The following is a 17,722-nucleotide window of genomic DNA, read 5'->3' on the forward strand; positions in this document are numbered from 1 at the left end:
CAAACAACAAGTTTGCCCCGGCTTTCTGCCGCCCGTAAATTTTAGATGCATATGCATATCCAAGCTATGAGACTCTGAGAAGTCTTGCAAGTACCACTTGGACAAATCTTGAAAATAGGCACATCTTTAAAAGCGGTCATCTTTGCATAAGCACTAAAACTGCCTGTTCATCATGTGAAATCCCAAGGTCGAATTGCGCACTCGTGCATGCCGCTCGCTAAAAAAATAAAAGATACATCCGTTTGAAGCACTTGTACTTACGCTGCAGTCTCTAGAACCTTTGGGTTCAATCTTTAACAAAATTCCCTCTTCACTGACATCTGAATCGTTGTCAGAAGCGGACATGGTGGGACTGAAGAAGAAAAACAAAGAAAACACATGATATCAAGTGATAAACAAACCATGCTGCACAGATACACAGCTGAAAGGTTGTTTTGATGATATTATAAAAATAACACAGTAAAATACAAACCGTTAAACCTCCGATTTACGAAATTGTGCCAATGAAGTCACTGTGATGGCTAAAGACCATTGATAATTCCATCAGCCGAGGGGAAGTGTGTGATCTACGGCGGCGCACGGATGGCATGATTTCTTCAATTTCTTAGTCTCTACTGAGCATGTTCACTGCGTGACAGACACGTGAAAGTGAAGTACAACAAACTGTCACGGTAGCCCAACAAAAGGTTGGTTATAAAATGAGAGTATGTTACAGGTAACTTTGAAAAATTTAACTTTTTATACTATCTAGCCGCCTAGGTAACTCCTTTTCGTTATATGTATTACAATTTTTGATATTTTGGATATTAACTTACGCATGGCACTATATTACGTGATGGTACGTGACAAGTGTGAGACTGAAGTCAATTTTCCAAACATGGCTACAATTCATGATCGCTAGTTTGAAACTTTGTCCAACATGGTGAACTTTTAAACGACGATTACGCAACCGAGGGCATTTCCTTAACACGTATAATAAAAACGTCTTCCAACCTACAATGTAGCCTGTGTAAAGCCGCACCCTCCCCTCAAAAAAAAAAAAAAAAAGACGGAAAAAGTTGACAGCTAGACAGGTCGTTTGAGCGCGGCAAAAAAAAAATTGAAATCAATATTATTTATTTTTATTTATTTGTTTATTTATTACAATTTAACGGCCTATGTAATTCTGGCCGTTGATAAGCAATGAAGAAATGCATGCATAAAATCGAGAACATGCCTTTACAAACCTCTTTACTTTTTTCCCGTCCCTGACAGTCTTGTTCTCCCAGTAAAATCCTCTGTGTGGTTATATTCTATTAGGAAACCGCGTGCGTGTCAAAAGCTCTGGGTTGGCGCCGGGGTTGGCAAAGGCCCGGCCCCCGGGCAGCGCAAAATTTGCAAATGCCCTGCAGTTGCCCTGGGTGTAGGGGCGGCGGGGGGAGGGGGCGGCTGGGAGCAGCTGGAATTGACTAACGCATTAGTCGACGATCTCCCTCATTTGCTTTATGCTAAGCGTCGAACTTCTTCTTTGGCTTTAAGCCATTTATCCAGGGGATTTCTAGTTAAAGGTATAACGGTATAAGAGTCTGTTTTCGCGGTAAGTTGGAAAGACTTCCAGCGGAAGTGCTTGAAGATAATTATGCAGATTGTAATAACGATCTCGCCCTTTTTTTGTTAAATTCTTTTTCTTGTAAATTCTTGTTGTCTTTTTTTGCCCATTTTCTTAACTTTCTTGTTTCGTCTTAGTGTTTGTGTCCTTCGTTGATAAAAATACCACTGAACAGGTACAACGGATTTAATTAATACGCTGTTTCGTGACCTTCGACGTTTACAAGTACTTGTAAGGCTGATTTCTCAAAGTCACCGAGGAGCCTACAATTTAAAGCCTAACACCGCATGCATGCGTAAAAAGTACTGTACATGCTTTAACTATTTGTTTCTTGTCTTACTTTAGTCACAACCTATTGGACATATAGCACTAAATGGTAGATTTTGCTATTATGAAAGCAAACAAACAATGATATACCATAATAAACAGATCTTTATTTGTCACCCCAACATTTTGCATAAGCATTGTCTTCACTTTCCCTTGGGAGTTAAAAATGGCCCTAAGAGAAACTGAAAACAATACTTATGCAAAATTCGTTTGGCAGCAAGGTCCACAAAGGCACCTTTTTCCGAAAATCATTACCAAAAATTACTCTTTTTCGTCGTCCTAACTGATTTTGCTATTAAAAATGCTAATACTGACACACTATTCTCCGTTTTCACTAATGTGAGAACGCAGAAATGAAAACGGAAACCTTTTAATACAGAAAGTCTAGAATGTGGGAAATGAAAGAAGATAAATATACAAAAAGCCTTGCCAAGAATCACGTCTAAGCAATTGTTCATATGCGAGATATTTGGAAACACGTTTTACCCAAATTTATTAAGTTTTGTATGGAGACGCCATGTTTGTGTCCCTTGCAGGGGCACAAATATGGCCGCCGGAAACCAACAGAAACATCTGTTTTTGAGTTTTCGTACTTATTCGTGAATTCTTCGCTTGAGGAACTCATAAAGATTAAAGTAATATTCATTCTAAGGCAAGGAATGTTTAGATAGCAAAATCTCCAAAAATCCGAATTGTTTTTAACCCATATAAGAGCTTTCCCGGCCGCCAGCTAAATACCGCGTCATGCAAAAGCGTGGAAATTCAATTCAAGCGTCCTGCATCGCAAAATAAAGAACCCTTTTGAACCGAAATGATTTTTTGTATAAAGGTTTTAAGGTGCTCTAGTATCACATGAAAGTAGAAACTCAGAAGAAGCGATAGTTTCATAGCTTGAATTTTGGTGACGTCATGTGAAAACCAAGAACAACAGCTGATTTTATATATGTTTTGTCATATTTTATTTGTTTACATCGGACCTGTGCACACTAGATAGGTCCAGCTGTCTGCCGCCAGATCTGGCCCCAGTCGCTCAAAACGTGGATAACGCTATTCACTGGCATGATTTCCCAACAGTTATCAAATGGACGATGATTTATCCGATGGATATGGCGTTATCCAACTTTTGAGCAACTGGGCCCGGTCAGAGTCTAACACATTTTATAAAAAAATGTTGTACACACTTATATTAATAAAGAAAATAAACATCTTTGTTGCGCGTCAAAGGTAGAAATGGGCAACTATGGCAAAGATATCAGATGTGCTAGTTCCGAGTGAAAGTCGTAGCGTTTTTCACCTGAAAGGTAACAATATTTTGTTTTTGATTTTTTTTTATTCAAGACATTCATTAGTTTAATTACAAAGAACTAATTAAAAAGAAACTAATTACGATATTCTAAACAACCGCAATAACAGACATACTTACAATTAACTACATTTCACAATTATATACATTACAGCCAAAATTGCTGAATGAGGCTTACTTTACAAAGAATTAATTAATACTGAATTATGTAGATAAAAGAGAAATTAACACTTATTTACAGTATACTCTGAAATAAAACAAAAACACAAAAAAATGTCCAAGGCCCTGTATACATGGAGTTGGGGGACCCCAGGTAGGTGAGGTAACATGTGGCGGGTTACCCTACCTAACATGTAAACGTGATCACATTAAAATGAGAGATTGTATGGACAGGCGGGTTACCCCACCTATAAGCGGGTTACCTCACCTACCTGGGGTCCCCCACCTCCATGTAAACAAGCCCTTACATGCAATCTTACAACCCCGCCATCCCGGGGTGCACTTTCTTAAGATTATTGAATGGTCGCAAAGTACTTAAAGAAAATGCTGGCAAACCACGTGTTTTGGCGATTAATGCACTTCTTCACTCACTTGTTGCTCTTGCTGCAACCTTCAGTGCAATGGCTTTCTATTGTTAACTTTAATAATAATGAAAAGCCACCGCCAAAGTGAATTTTGCGCGAATTTGATGTATCACGAATCCGACCCTGGCCAGGCGGGTTACCCCACCTTGAAACGTTTACATGGCAAAATTTGAACGCGGCTGAGATGGTAACCCGCTCTGGTAGACCGAGCTACCCGCCTTGGCGGGTCACCCCACCTATCATGTAAACGTGATCAAATTAAAATGAGAGATTATATGGACAGGAGGATTACCCCACCTAAGCGAGTTACCTCACCTACCTGGGGTAGCCCACCTCCATGTAAACAGGGCCTAATAAAAGATTACAATTTATTTACCTACACACGAACTTAATTAAAGGGGGAAATGTCTTTTGGTCATTTTTCATAAAAGGTTTCTAATTTATTATTCTTAGTGGAAATATATTTTTCAACTTGGTATTTAATTCTTACTTTAAATTTGAAACCTTCGATGTTTGGAAGTACCTGTTTTTTTCTGCAATCCCATAAATACAATTTACCAATTAATATCAGATAATTTAACAAGGGGCATTTTGCCATCGTTATTCTAATTATAACCTCTCGTAAACACAACCTGTGAAATTCCTTTGTTATTGTTAAATAATATTGTTCAACATTTTTCCACTACATATCTGAGTGCCGACAGTAAAAGAGAAAGTGACATAACGTTTCCTGTTCAGTCTTGCAAAAAGTACATTCGTCATGCTGGAGATATCCAATTTTAAAAAGTTTTGCATTGGTGTAAAGTATTGAATTTAAAACTTTATATTGAAAGGATTTGACGTAAGGCTCCTGTGCTGTCGGATGGGGAAGATTGTAAGCAATTTTTAAGTCATTGTCAGACAACAACATTGATTACAAGTCATAAAAGACGAAAAGACAAACACCCCATTATATAACCAAGGTGGTGCTAATGTGCAATGCTCGATCGATACTTATGCATTGTTTTTAAAGTCCAAGGGTCGTTAAACATAATGTGAAAATTGGGGATTAAACAAATTAGGCGCCTGCGTTTGTTTCAGTATTAATCAATGTAGAATTAGTGATTTATTTGACGGAGTCCTTGGGAGGCTGGTCTTACATGTCTCTCTTCTCTTTTCTGTCACACAGTTGAAAGGTAGCAAATCTCCGCCTCCTGTAAATCTCTTGAATTCTGCGTTGATGTTTGGTCCTACAGTGAGTAGGGAAGAAGATAAGCGATCGTTACAAATATTATTTTCGGGAATGGCCTACTGCAAAGTGTCGGGTGCGAGGACAACAAGGTTTCAGTACAATTAGCCGCGCGTGTATAAGAAAGAGAGAGGAATTTTTCTATAGACTTGCCCGATAGTTAGATAAACCTGGAAACTTCCGCTTACCCGATGTTGGAATTCTCCTCCTAATTCTACATCAAGAACGTCGCCATCAAGCTTCTGTAATATTTTTTGCACGTTCTTTTGCAAAAGATCCACTTTTGCCTCAACTATAAATCAAAAGATTTTAAATAGAAACTTAAACACGTTATAAAACATGCTCAAGTCACAACTTCGTCTATTCAATCTAGAGTCTTCGATGGGCTAGTGTAAAAGAATTTTATTCAGTCACTGGGTGGGGGTAGGGTAGTGTGTGTAAATGAACAGTTACTTCTGGTGCTTTGTACCCTTGGAAACGGGAAACTCAACCTTTTAATTCGCTGTTCGGTGAGAACTGTAAGCAAAGCGAAGGCCGTTAACTTAGGCATAGCATTTCAAAGGAGCATCAATCTGAGCTGAAACGTTTGTTAATGTGATTGTAATCTCCAATTTTTACAACCTTTCAGTTTGATGCATGTGTGCGGATGAAGTATTTTGCTGGACAAGTATAGAATGACTAGACATTTTGAAAATAACTGCTCAGCTTCGCAACGACAAACCGTCAGTCTGAACTGAGTAGAAGTGAAAAAACTAAATTGTAGATCGACTCTTGGGTCACTTTGGTCAGGACTTAGATAGCCTATAAGGCCTTCTAACTGTAACTTAGACAAGGCCTTTTACTAATTGAACGAATGGCGCCCAAAGACAGTTTTTATTCTTCAGTTCTGAATTGGGGTCAAACAATCTTGTCGTGCCTCATGCAAGACAAACAAAGTCATTGCAAGTCATTTTAGAACTTAATATCCTTTCTTGATTTAGAGTAATTTGTTCTTACTTGAAATTGGGAAAGATGCTCCATGTTTTTTCAGGTAACGTGTCGTGATTTTAGGGAAAAGTTCTTCTTTATAAAACCTTTTATAACGTCTTCGGCGGTCCTTAGCTCTCTGAAGGCCGAAAAATAATTTGAGATTAGACAAGCCTTGAGGTACTTTTCCTAAGTTGTACTTCTAAGACGTACACGAAAGATAGAAACGGCTACCAAACTAAACAATAGGACCATTTATAGGAGGAACAATAAGACGCGTCTAACATAAGACGCGAACTGTACCATTTATACGAGCATGTCTTATCTAAGACGAAAACAGCTCGTATAAATGGTTTGCGTCTTATTTCTGTTCTTGACTCATTTTCATGTGAATGTTGCCCGTGGCAACGGCAATCCAACGTCGCGCGCCAAAAATTAACGCATGCGTACTATGCGTTCGCGTCTTATTTAAGACGCGAAGGTCATTTATACGAAGTTTTTCTCGTCTTAGCTAAGACGCGTCTTATCTAAGAACAGGTGTTAAGGGCTGTTCTAAAATAAGAAGCTTCTTAGCTAAGGCGCGTCTTATCTTAGACGAAATGTGCCGTTTATACGGAAAGTTCGCGTCTTATTTAAGACGCGTCCTATGTAAGATGCGTCTTATTTTTCCTTGTATAAATGGCCCTAATGAGACATACCGCTAAAAGATCTTGAGTTAATTAATGAGTTAACAAAAGGCGGAATAGGTTAACGTCATTAAAGTCTTGAATAAAATGAAATGGATGATGTTTTGTCGGTATGGTAGGTGTGACCATTTTAACACGATTTAAGTTAATGCCCTGTGCATATTAATCTATGGAGATTACAACGGAAGGGGAGCCGTAAAGTAATACACCGAGAGAGGGGGGCAATGTCCAAATTATTCACCGCATGACATAGTTTATTTTAATTGATTTGCCGAACACATGCGTGAAAAGTCGTAAGTAGTACACTTATATGTTGACGAGGATGAAATCAACCAAAAAATTGTTGTTCTCTTCCCTCTTTTCCTAAACCTAAAATTGGTCAAACTATTAACACCAACCGTAACCACTAAAACAGCAAAAAAGCATTATCCTCTTCCTAGTAATTTTCTTCGACCGCATTTTATTATGTCTTAATAGGCGTTAATTTATTCCTCCTCTTCATGATGACATTCAATCCTCTCGCAAAAAGAGAAGCCCAACAGTTACGCTCAAAACTACCATCTCCCACTCAAAACCTTTAAAATTCAACCAGCTGATTCAATGGTCCGAGGTCTGCTTGATATGTCGCTTTGACCAAGCAACGAACAAACAAAACTGCGTTTCGTTTTTCCTTTTCCCATTTGGTAAATTTTAATGAATAGGAGACGCCAAACGACATCACGTGAGAATCGAAATCGCGCGTTTCTTTTTTTCGCATATATTTCGTGAAAGGCAATGACTCGTTGTGCAACATGCTTGAAATTGAATATGTGGACCAATAGTAAGTCATTACCTTAAGTATAATATATAGAATTAGCCAGGGCTAAAAGCGAAGCTCTGGTTAGTAATACTTATAAACAAAAAAATTAAATCGTGTAATGTTAAACGGAGACGACAATGAACATGGCTTCAAGACTAATAGATCTAATTAGTAAAAAAAACAAATTGCACGTGCAGCACACTTTTCTAAGTTCTTCTTATTAGCAAAAAGAAAATTTGCACGTGCAGCATGCTTTTTTGTCTTTCCCTTGCCGTTGTTTTGCACGACTACAACGCTGTTTTCTACTACTAAAACGTCAAACTTCCTAGTTACACATTATTTTTATGGAGGAATTGTCGTATGTGCATGTTTACCCAATATTTTGTTTCCTGTGTTCATGTTCGCGTTTTTTTTTATATTTCTCCGCCGCTCATTTTCACCTTGCTGGCCGCTAGCATTTCTCATTTTCTCACCGCTGCTTTGAATTTCCATGTTTTTCTCCCTACGAAATTCGTCTCCTTTGTTTTCATTAACTCGCTCTAGCTCTTTCTCTGTTATGCACGTTAGTGTAAACATAAAAATAACGCCGAAAAAGACACGACTTTATCGTTGGTTTTTACTGGGCTGCCCGGCAAGCCCAGTCATAAATTCCGTTTTCGGTCGTCTGTGTCGAAAAACCGTCATCCGGGGGAGGGAAAACACGAGGGTCTGGTACCGAGAAACGATGTTCTCACAAATGGTTTCATAGGATTTTCTCTTGCACGAACCCTTGCACGGATACTTTTTGTACCCCGTCTCCGCTCCCCCTGAAAAACCCACAAGGCGTTGCGAACCTGAAGAAGGCTATTTGCGTTGTTCGAAGCGATTCGATCATGGGAGTCACTCTATAATTTTTTTATTGTTCGACTTTAAGTCAGTTAGATAATGTTGGCGCTGGGAAACTCAGAGAAATGCTCGCGTTGCATTCAGACCAACACGCCGTTCACGGACTGTGAGCGTCAGGTTTGGAACGCCGTGGCCGCTTCGTGAACTCAAAGAGAGAATTATCGATCGATGTAGACTGATGACTTATACGACCTTTATTTTCGTAAAGGTGTTTTGAATACGAATGAACGCAGTCAATGTGAGGGACAAAAAGAGCATTAATATAAATGAACCATAGGGTTTTAACTAATATAAGGGTCAATTATTGTGCATTGAGATGAATCGCTTGAATAGAGAGACTTCGCTTGAAGATGTGATCAGAAGTAAACAAAGGCATAATAGTGCGTCACGTTCAGTCTTTTTAATATCCAAGGAGTCACTGTGAATAGTGTTTCCATATTGTTTAGCTGGTACAAAAACTTCGGACGAGTTATAAAGCGGCATAGTTATCTTCCATGAAGAAATGTTAGTCTTGGGTGAGACAAACAGAATTGGAGTGAATTTTTAACTCACATCGGTATCAGGTAAAAAATATGTTATCGATCGTTTCATCTATTTACATTGTTTGAAGTGCGTGCTGGTGAACGCAACATACGAGCGAGAAATCTAAACTTTTTTAGGTCTCAAAATGCAAAGGATTTTATTCCTTTAAGTTAGAGAAAAATACCATGAAGAAAATCTTAAAACTGAATATTTTTCATCTTGTGGAAAAAATAGTGCGTTTTCTTGTAGACTGTGGACCGCAAATTAGGATCGCACTTTTCACAAACATGCGAATTCTGAAGTTCAGAAGCCAACCGACGATTGCGTTTTTCGCTGCAGTCAATCATCTTAACGGACCTCTTAGGAAACAAAACTTTACTTCACGGGTTCAAAATGTCATGGTTTGTGATTTGTGGATTTCGATCCGTTTTGTGTGTTTCTCTGTTTCAAAGTTCGTTGCTTGTGATCGTAATTATGATTGACGGCAGCGATAAACACAATTGTGAAGGTGGCTTTTGAACTTTAGAGTTCGCATGTTTGTGAAAAGCGCAGTAAAGTCTCCGTGCAGTCAGTGAGGCCCCTGGATCAGGCGGGATCAATGGGCAGTTAACTGTCTGTTTTAGTATACTTCTGGTTTTCATACAATACAATATTTCTGTCTAGTGTGAATCAGCTCAGTCTGTCGCATTTTATGCTCGTAGAACGACAACAATTTTTGGAATTTCCGGTTACGTTAAATTAGTCTTATGCTGTCACGCTATATTTTGGGGCACAGAGGGATTGGGGAAGGGGTGGGTGGAAATAATGCAAATTGTTTCCTGCTTAGAATTAATGGCTAACTTGTTTATTTTCATTCATAATGGTGGAATTTAAAAGTTATTATACAGCCCCCACTTAGAAATGGTACTCTTTTTTTGGTTACGAAAGTCTTTCAAAAGGGTACAGTGTTCTGAATGAGTTTATGTTTCAGTCTCACATCAGATTCTGTCGCATGCAATGGTTGCCGACAAGGTTTTATGGTAGCCTGAGTGTGTATAGCCGCCCCCTCCCTTCAGAAAAAGTAGCCCCTTTGCAGCCCAGTTAAAAATCGCCTTTCGGCGATTCTTGTTCTTTTTAAAAGTCTGGGCGGCCATGTGATTTCGTTCCAAATAAAACCTTGAGTTGCATTTGGGTTGCTGTACCTGTTGATTGAGTTATTTTGCATTGGTATGCTTGTGGTGCAGACGGACGGTCGCTCGCTCGGTGTACGGTCACGTGACTACCAAATTTTCTCGGATGGGTAGATTACCACATTTCCTTAGCTATGGCGCTCCTCCCAAGCGCTGCGCTTCGCGCCGCGCGTGGAGCTCCGCTATTAGTAATTTACGAAAATTGTTTCTGTCTCTTTATAAGATATTCAGCCGGTCGATCGAAGGGCCGAAATCAGAGACATTTTCCTCAAACCACTGCACCGTTATTTCCTAAGGCTTGCGATCAAAAGAGAAAGTTTGAAAAAGTGATCATGAAAAAGGGAACGACACTACAGGATGACGTACATCGCATACACAGTATGTTAAAGGTCAATTATATTCAAGTTATATTCATCTGATTCTCAATTTTCTTCGTCTCCTAGCCCTGATTATGAATTAGGGATAGGAGACAAAGGAAATTGAGAATCAACCTAGGTTTAAAAATTTTAAGCTGAATTCAAATTTCGCCTTTAGTAAAACATATGCAACTACATATTCATCAGCTACGACCGTTTCAATATATACTGTGTTTTCAGCTTCTGCAAACCTCTGCTCGGGTATCTCCGGGAATCTTGATGTAACAGTGAGCGACAGGGTATGTGATGATGTTGAAAGGAACAACAATGGGATGATACCTCCTATATTCATCAGCCACTACTGCGCGAGAAAATTTCCATTCCACATCTGCGTTAGTCTAAAAAAAAAAACACACACAGTCACACAGCAAACAAGAAGGGTTCCCTGGAGTAGGCTTCTTCAATACCGTCGTTATCAGAAAAACATTCGCTAATTATAACAATAATAATAAAACCGATCAGCTTAAGCTATCGTAAATGGGTGCCCTAGGCAGCTAAAAAGTTAACAATTAAAGGAGAAAAAAACTATAGCAGATCGACTATCAGAAAAATGTAAAAACTATGTACAATGTCGATGGATAAAAACTAAGAATTATATAACTACGTTTATACTACTACATGAGAAATTCCTGCAATCTGATTGGCTTAGAGCAGTGGTATTTCAGCTTAATTTGAAATACCTACATGTGAAAATTACAAACCTTTTGCGGGTAGTAGTATAAACAAATAATAGCATGAGTTCTACGTGATATTTGGCATAAAAACCACTCGTGATATTTCAAAATTATCTCAAATTTCTTATTACGTATAACAATTTCGAAATATCACTCTGGGTATTTATGCCAAATATCACTACAAATCATGCTACTACCTATACAAATTAAGACTCTAAAAAATAAAAATAAACAAATATTTACAAGAACTCTAAATATAATATCATTAAGAAGTGCTTTAAAAATCACTATGGAGTCAGCTTCCTTCAGATGGCCGGGGTGGCAAGTTATTAAAAGCCTGTTAAGTTATTACGTACCCTACTTAACAAACCAAGTTGACTAGATATCTTGTTATTCATCCGCTAGTAACATGTTCCTTAAAAGACAGGGACTGGTCCCCATTCCCTAAGCCAGCGAAGGGAAAGGTGTATCTACCACAACTGTCTCGATTCAGGGTCGAGGAAAATATATAATTATATAAAATAAAGTGCGTTAAACGTTTTTTTCGATCGATGCTAGGAAAATAAATGTTTAATACAATAGTCTCACTCGAATCTCCCGGCCATCGAAGAATCGACAATTGTTGTGTTCTGTTTTCTCCTAATCCTATTATTAAATAAGCGAACCCCAGTAGTCTATCTTTTTGTCGAGGGTCGAGGGTACCATGTCGAGGGTCGAGGGTAACATTTAAAAAAAATTTTTTTTTTTGTAAAATGGAAAACAAATGGAAAACAAATAAGAAGAATTTAATAAACAAATAGCGCGTGGACATCTCCATCCATATTAGTTCTACTTGTTGGCTGGGGAGGGGGGGTGGGGGGGGGGGGGAACTGAACACGTTACTTGATAACAGGTTTCTCAATATGAGTGACTGCCTAAGAACGTCTTCTGCTCTGTTGACGAGCCACCATATAGTAAAAAATGTCGTGAAAAAGTTTAAAAAACTGATTTAACTGATATATTACTGTCAAAATGAGCTTGGCCACCTGTGGAAGCAGGAATTACAAAATAACAAATAAGGATATGCGGCTAAATTAGCAATAAAGGCTAGGCCCTAACCTAACCCTTCCAACTTTTCCCAGTTTTTGGCTAGGCAGCGGACCGACCCATCCTCATCATGAGATGGAGGCGATGAAAAACGAAACATATTATTATTATTATTTTATTGAAAGTTAGCATAATCGTCTGCTTCGATCTGATCGCTGTTCGCGAATAAAAGCTCCCCTTTTCGTGCAAAATAGGAAATAATCGCTGAAGCCGTTGTGACGAAAGTTTTTTGCACAGACACCTCTGATTTCTGTTTGAAATGCACACTAGGGATAAAGATGTGTACAAACTTAGTTTCGCCACATGACTTCCTATTATCCCACTGCCGCCAACAACTGCGCCGATAGGTGTTGGTTTTGCGTTCCTTTTGTGTTTCAGGGTGTTTCAAATTTTTGCAGTGATATACTTTTTAAGCTGCAGAACATTAACGTTGGTAATTGAAGGAGTTTATTATTGCGGCGCGACTCAGGCGATAGCATCAACCATCTACCGGTATTTACTAGGAGTAATCGGAGCTTAGGAGAGTGCGTTCGATATGTTTGTTGGGGCGGAAGGGTGGTTGCGATGTAGATAAATATGATTATGACATATTTTGAACTTAAGGGTTGCGTACAGCGAAACCTCTATTTAAACTGTGTATCATTTTAAGAACGTTTTCAAAAGATATCGTATGGTTCGGTGTCAAGTGCTTTTAATCGGAGGAGACATTGGCCAGCGTCGGACGTGTAAATGGAACATTTTGTTTTACTGACGCGAGTTACAGGGCGCAGTTTCTCAAAGGCCGATTAGTCCTTAACCCGGGATTCCTTCTCTTTCTTCAAAAACATTTCTTCGAATAATTTTCTCTGTTATTTTTAACAGGATCCAATCGTCAACTTGTTGACAAAATGAATTACATTGAATTTACTGGTTTAAAAGCTTTCACATCTGAATTCGAACTTCGCACTAACCCTATCAAAGCCTTCAATGGAACGTGTGTGCGGCTCACGTCAATAACTTTTCCAGTAATTTGGTCGAGCGTGTTGATTTCAGTGACTCGAGAAAAGAGTGGCGCTACTGTGGGCTGATTTATAAGTTTTTCCTAATAAATAACATAGAGTTAAAGTGTTCGTTTGTCCGGTGCCAAAAATATCACAAGTCATGGTCAAATGGCGCCGCCGAGCTTCACATCTCGGTAGGTTTACTTTGTGGCACAACGGCTGCCGAGCTACACAACTCGTAAATTTACTTTGTGACAAAACGGCCGCCGAACTACACAACTCGGTAAATTTACTTTGTGGCATAACGGCCGCCAAACTAAACCCGGTTTGATGCATGCACCAGTAGTCGCAGACATTTTCCAAAGACAGTGACGAATGCTGAAAAATATGAAGGCTTAATCAAAAGTAAAATTTAACAGCAAACTCCTGAAAGATGAAAGTTTTGGACGATTCAGCAATCACAGATCGATGTACGCTTTACGAAGATTCAGCAAACTTTTTAAAAGATGAACGCTTTACGAAGAATATCAGACCTTAGCAAACCTTTGAAAGATGAACGCCGTGGACACAAGAATCACCACATGAGTTAGCGCGTCAAAGTGAGGCAAAACTTAAGCAAGCGCCTCAAAGTGAGGCAAATGTGTGTCGACGACGACGACGAACGAAAATGAAATCTCAAAAAAACCTCCCTTATTAATTGCACAGGTCACCCAATAATGCACAGAACACCCAACACAAATTAGGGTTGCGTTCTCGTACCTCGAACGCAAAAATTATCACTCTAGCTACGCGCCTACGTACCTACCACCGATTTCCGGTGTCGGTGATTGTCGATGACTTGTATTTTAAAATTTCATGGCGAGTTTCTACTTCATTGAAAGCACGACAATTCCGTCGCATACAGTGGGATAGCTTAAAAAAACAAGAATCGGTGAAATATCCAAATTCAAACTACCCCACTGAACAGCCAAGCAAGGCAGAGAAGACGTAGGGGCACCCAACGACGGTTTCCTCCTAAATGCATTGAAAACACTTTTTCGCTATCCAGAGTACTTTTAAATCTCTACAAATGCATTCTAAGCGGCGCTATAAAAGTTGTATCTGTTCGGTTGTCCTAGGGCAACTTGAATCTTTTCGAAATTGCTTAGGGCCTCAGTATTATCTTCCCGAAAATTTTAGATGCAATTTTAGGTTTTACGAAAGTGAGAATTTTTCTGATTCCTCTCGAGCTCTCCATCGCATTTTCGAATCCGAAAATTTTAGAATTTCCTTTTTTCTACGAAAAATAGGCTAACTTGGGGACTGAAATGCGAAAAACTAAACTTTAGAAAATCGCAGGGAATTTATTAGATAAGCTACGAAAGCTGTACATGAATGGAACGGCCATCTAGAAATTTTTAGCCTTCCTCAAGTAATAGAAAATTGTAGGGAATTTTTGCGTCTCCGAACAGATATTTTACAGAAAACAGTCGTTGGGTACCCCTGCCTAAGCTCTATGATATTTTTTTTAGGCACAACCTGTCTACCTTCACAGGAACTGAGAGAAGGTTATTTGCTTTTAAGCGAATTCGAATGTCCACGTACTATTTTAATTAAAGAACAATTTTCTTCATAAAAAATTTGAAAAAAAAAAATTACCCTCGACATGGAACCCTCCACCCTCGACAAAAAGATAGACTCAGGTCAGTGCAGAGAAAACTCCTGGGGAAACCGAGGCAGGAATATTACAAAATAATGGAGGTTACCTTCTGACTACATGGTCAAAAAGGCACAGCAAAATCATTTACCTCCACTTTATTATACGTGTTGGTGAGCAAAGCGACTAGCATGTTGATCAGCATAATGACAGATAAAATCAGAAACATTACATAGAGGACATCAACGATTGTACTTGACCAGGTGTCATGAGATTCCATTATCTCCAGATTTGTCAAGCCAAAGACGGACCATACAAGATGGGCAGCTGTTTTGAATAAGCTATGCAATAGAAAAAAGTAAAAAATTAGGTTCCAAGTTTGAGAGAACTCTCAAAGAGAACTTTATATATATACTTGTATTCTGGGTAGAACGTATTTCGTAGAGCGCTAAATTCATTTAATAGAAGTTGCCTGATGAGTGTTGTCCTACAATTTCGGATAAACAAAATCACTGCCGAAACCACAAAGTGGCTCTAAATGAAAAACCTACCGATTCTCCCCAATGATTCTTCATTCACAGTTCAATTTAGCATTTCAGTTTCGAAGACGAGGGCAATTTTGCTGTTTACGATAAAGATTATCGAAATGTTTGAACTCCACGCAAACATACGTACCAAGGATGTGATCCGCTGAATATCAAGCGACAATCCTGCTAAAATTTCTCATAATTATGCATAATTATGCGAATGTTTAGACAATCAAACAATCAAAATCACTACCCGGTTTTCGGGTAGTGATGACGTCACTGGACCGCATTAACCCCGCCAGACGTTGCTGAGAGGAGAAAACGACTCGAAGCGATCGGATGAAATTCAGAAATCAGAAATTTTGCTTCCATGGTAACTTGACGTCCCACTTGTCTTCTCTATACCCGACTCTTCAGCGTCCTGAGGACCTGAACATCATACACTAATAGACGTATTGCGGACAATGCTAAGTTAGTTTTTATGTATAGTAGCATTAAAAAGGAACATCAATTGTGATAAGGAACATTTTTTATTTTTTTAGGCGGACCAAAGGCGAGTGTATGGTAGGCTTAAATCTAGCCAGTTCCAGGGTCGGAGATAGCGAGAACACGAAAATAAAACGGGATCAAGTGCTCATACTTTCGCGTGTCTTTCACTTACACATTATCCCTACTATCTGAGAGCCTGGAACAGGCTAGCTTTAAACAAAAAGTAACGCCTGATCTGCAGGTTAGTGAATTGCGGAGGCCTAAAATTAAAAATAAGTATTGTGTATTATGACACTGTATCAAGCAGGTAAAGAACTTACCAAGATAATGACCCACTCGCACAAAAGCTAAAAGCATAAGATTTAGAAACTTAGTTAGGAAACTAAAATTAAATTTTTAAAAAGTAAATTATACATCTGTTAATTTTTTCCATTAAAAAATGAATCAGACGAAAGCCGCGAGGGATAAAGGAATAAAATAAAATAAACATGCGCTGGCCTTACTTTTTTACTTGGGTCCCGTTGCTTCTGTTGCTTTCCAGTTCTCGCGTTGGTGTCAAATAAGACATCTCGGCAGTGTAGATCATTGTGATGGCCGCAGAAAAAGCCATAATTACAAAAGCAAACTGTACCAATATGGTAATCAGGTCGACGATCATTTTGAACAACGCCAGCTGAAGTGGTCCAGCAGTTTTGTTTAGTTCCATTATGCTTGAAAACCTCAAGACTAGGAACAGAGTGTTGACACCGTAAAAAAAGTTAACCACCTCGAGTAGTCTGTTATGGTACTCAGCTCCACCTTTAATGACGGTTGCAACTCTGAGGACAAATATGAGGGTGTGACACGAAAGGGTAATGAGATCCACATAGTTCCACATATTTCTGAAAAGGAAAGTCAAGAGACTTAAGAATTAGGTTGCAAAGATCTACAAAGAACACGAATATCTACCATTTTATCATAAACAAAGTAGAAATTTGAACAACCAACAAATCATGGAACATTACAAAATGTCAAAGAACTACCTTCGTAAACAAATCAGTATAGAATCCAAATCATTACGTTGCACATATTTGTGTAATTCAAATAATGATGCTAATACAGGACTGGTCTTAATAGGCCATGAAACTGTTATATATCTATATTAATTGAATCATGTATCAAAATGAAACATTAGTGCTATTTGAGTTATGTTAATTGCTGAAGAAAGTTGTTGCAATTGCTGAATATTTGCACCTCCACTGTCCTTTACAAACCGGACATGTAGGCTCCCCTGGGTAGACAATTACAGTCAGAATTAGATTAACACTGGCAGTAATATAAGTCCGGTTCCAAGAGCTAACTTCTCTTGGGAAAGTGTGAAGAATTATAACTATTTGCTACTTTACGGAAGAGTTACCCGAGAAAGTAATTTGGATACAAATCTTATAATATGTACATCTTACCGCAAATAAACTCTGGACTTGGAAGTACGATACTGCTGAACCTCAGAGATTAATAGTCCGATGTAAAATACAAGAACTAGATATTCCTCGATTCGTGGCGACACAGAAGAGCTCAATATACATATTCTGAAGTGCAAAGCCATGAAAACAACTTGCTGTAGTTTGTCCTTTAAAAAGATGATGATTGGGGTTTTTGTGTAGTCCAGGTACATATCTGTAAGACAAACTTTTTGATTAGTTGAAACGATGAAAATGTTATGAGGATCGACATTATGCCTTGGCCAAAAAGATTTCCTTTTCCACATTTTTTATGCAGTTACACTACGTTCATGAATGAAGTTTAAATCAGGTAATAAAGGGAATATTTCCTCATCACGAGTCATACAAGCCTCCTGATCCTTGTACAAACCTCTAA

General features: G+C 38.7%; 1 protein-coding gene across 4 annotated transcripts in view; it reads right to left on the reverse strand.

The window, feature by feature from the left end:
* Positions 1–601, reverse strand: part of LOC140935419 (acetyl-CoA carboxylase-like) — a 62,637-nt gene extending 62,036 nt beyond the window's left edge. For all 4 annotated transcript variants that reach the window (XR_012165202.1, XM_073384971.1, XM_073384970.1 and 1 more), the window contains exons 1-2: positions 473–601; positions 262–352 (exon numbers count right to left, since the gene is read on the reverse strand). Coding sequence is in view for 3 of the 4 variants with exons in the window: in XM_073384971.1 (XP_073241072.1) it covers positions 262–345 (84 nt within the window). In the remaining variant the exon portion in view is untranslated. The remainder of the gene's footprint in view (positions 1–261; positions 353–472) is intronic.
* Between the last annotated feature and the right edge of the window lie 17,121 nt (positions 602–17,722).

This window comes from Porites lutea, chromosome 4, assembly GCF_958299795.1.
Source record: "Porites lutea chromosome 4, jaPorLute2.1, whole genome shotgun sequence".
Lineage (NCBI taxonomy): Eukaryota > Metazoa > Cnidaria > Anthozoa > Scleractinia > Poritidae > Porites > Porites lutea.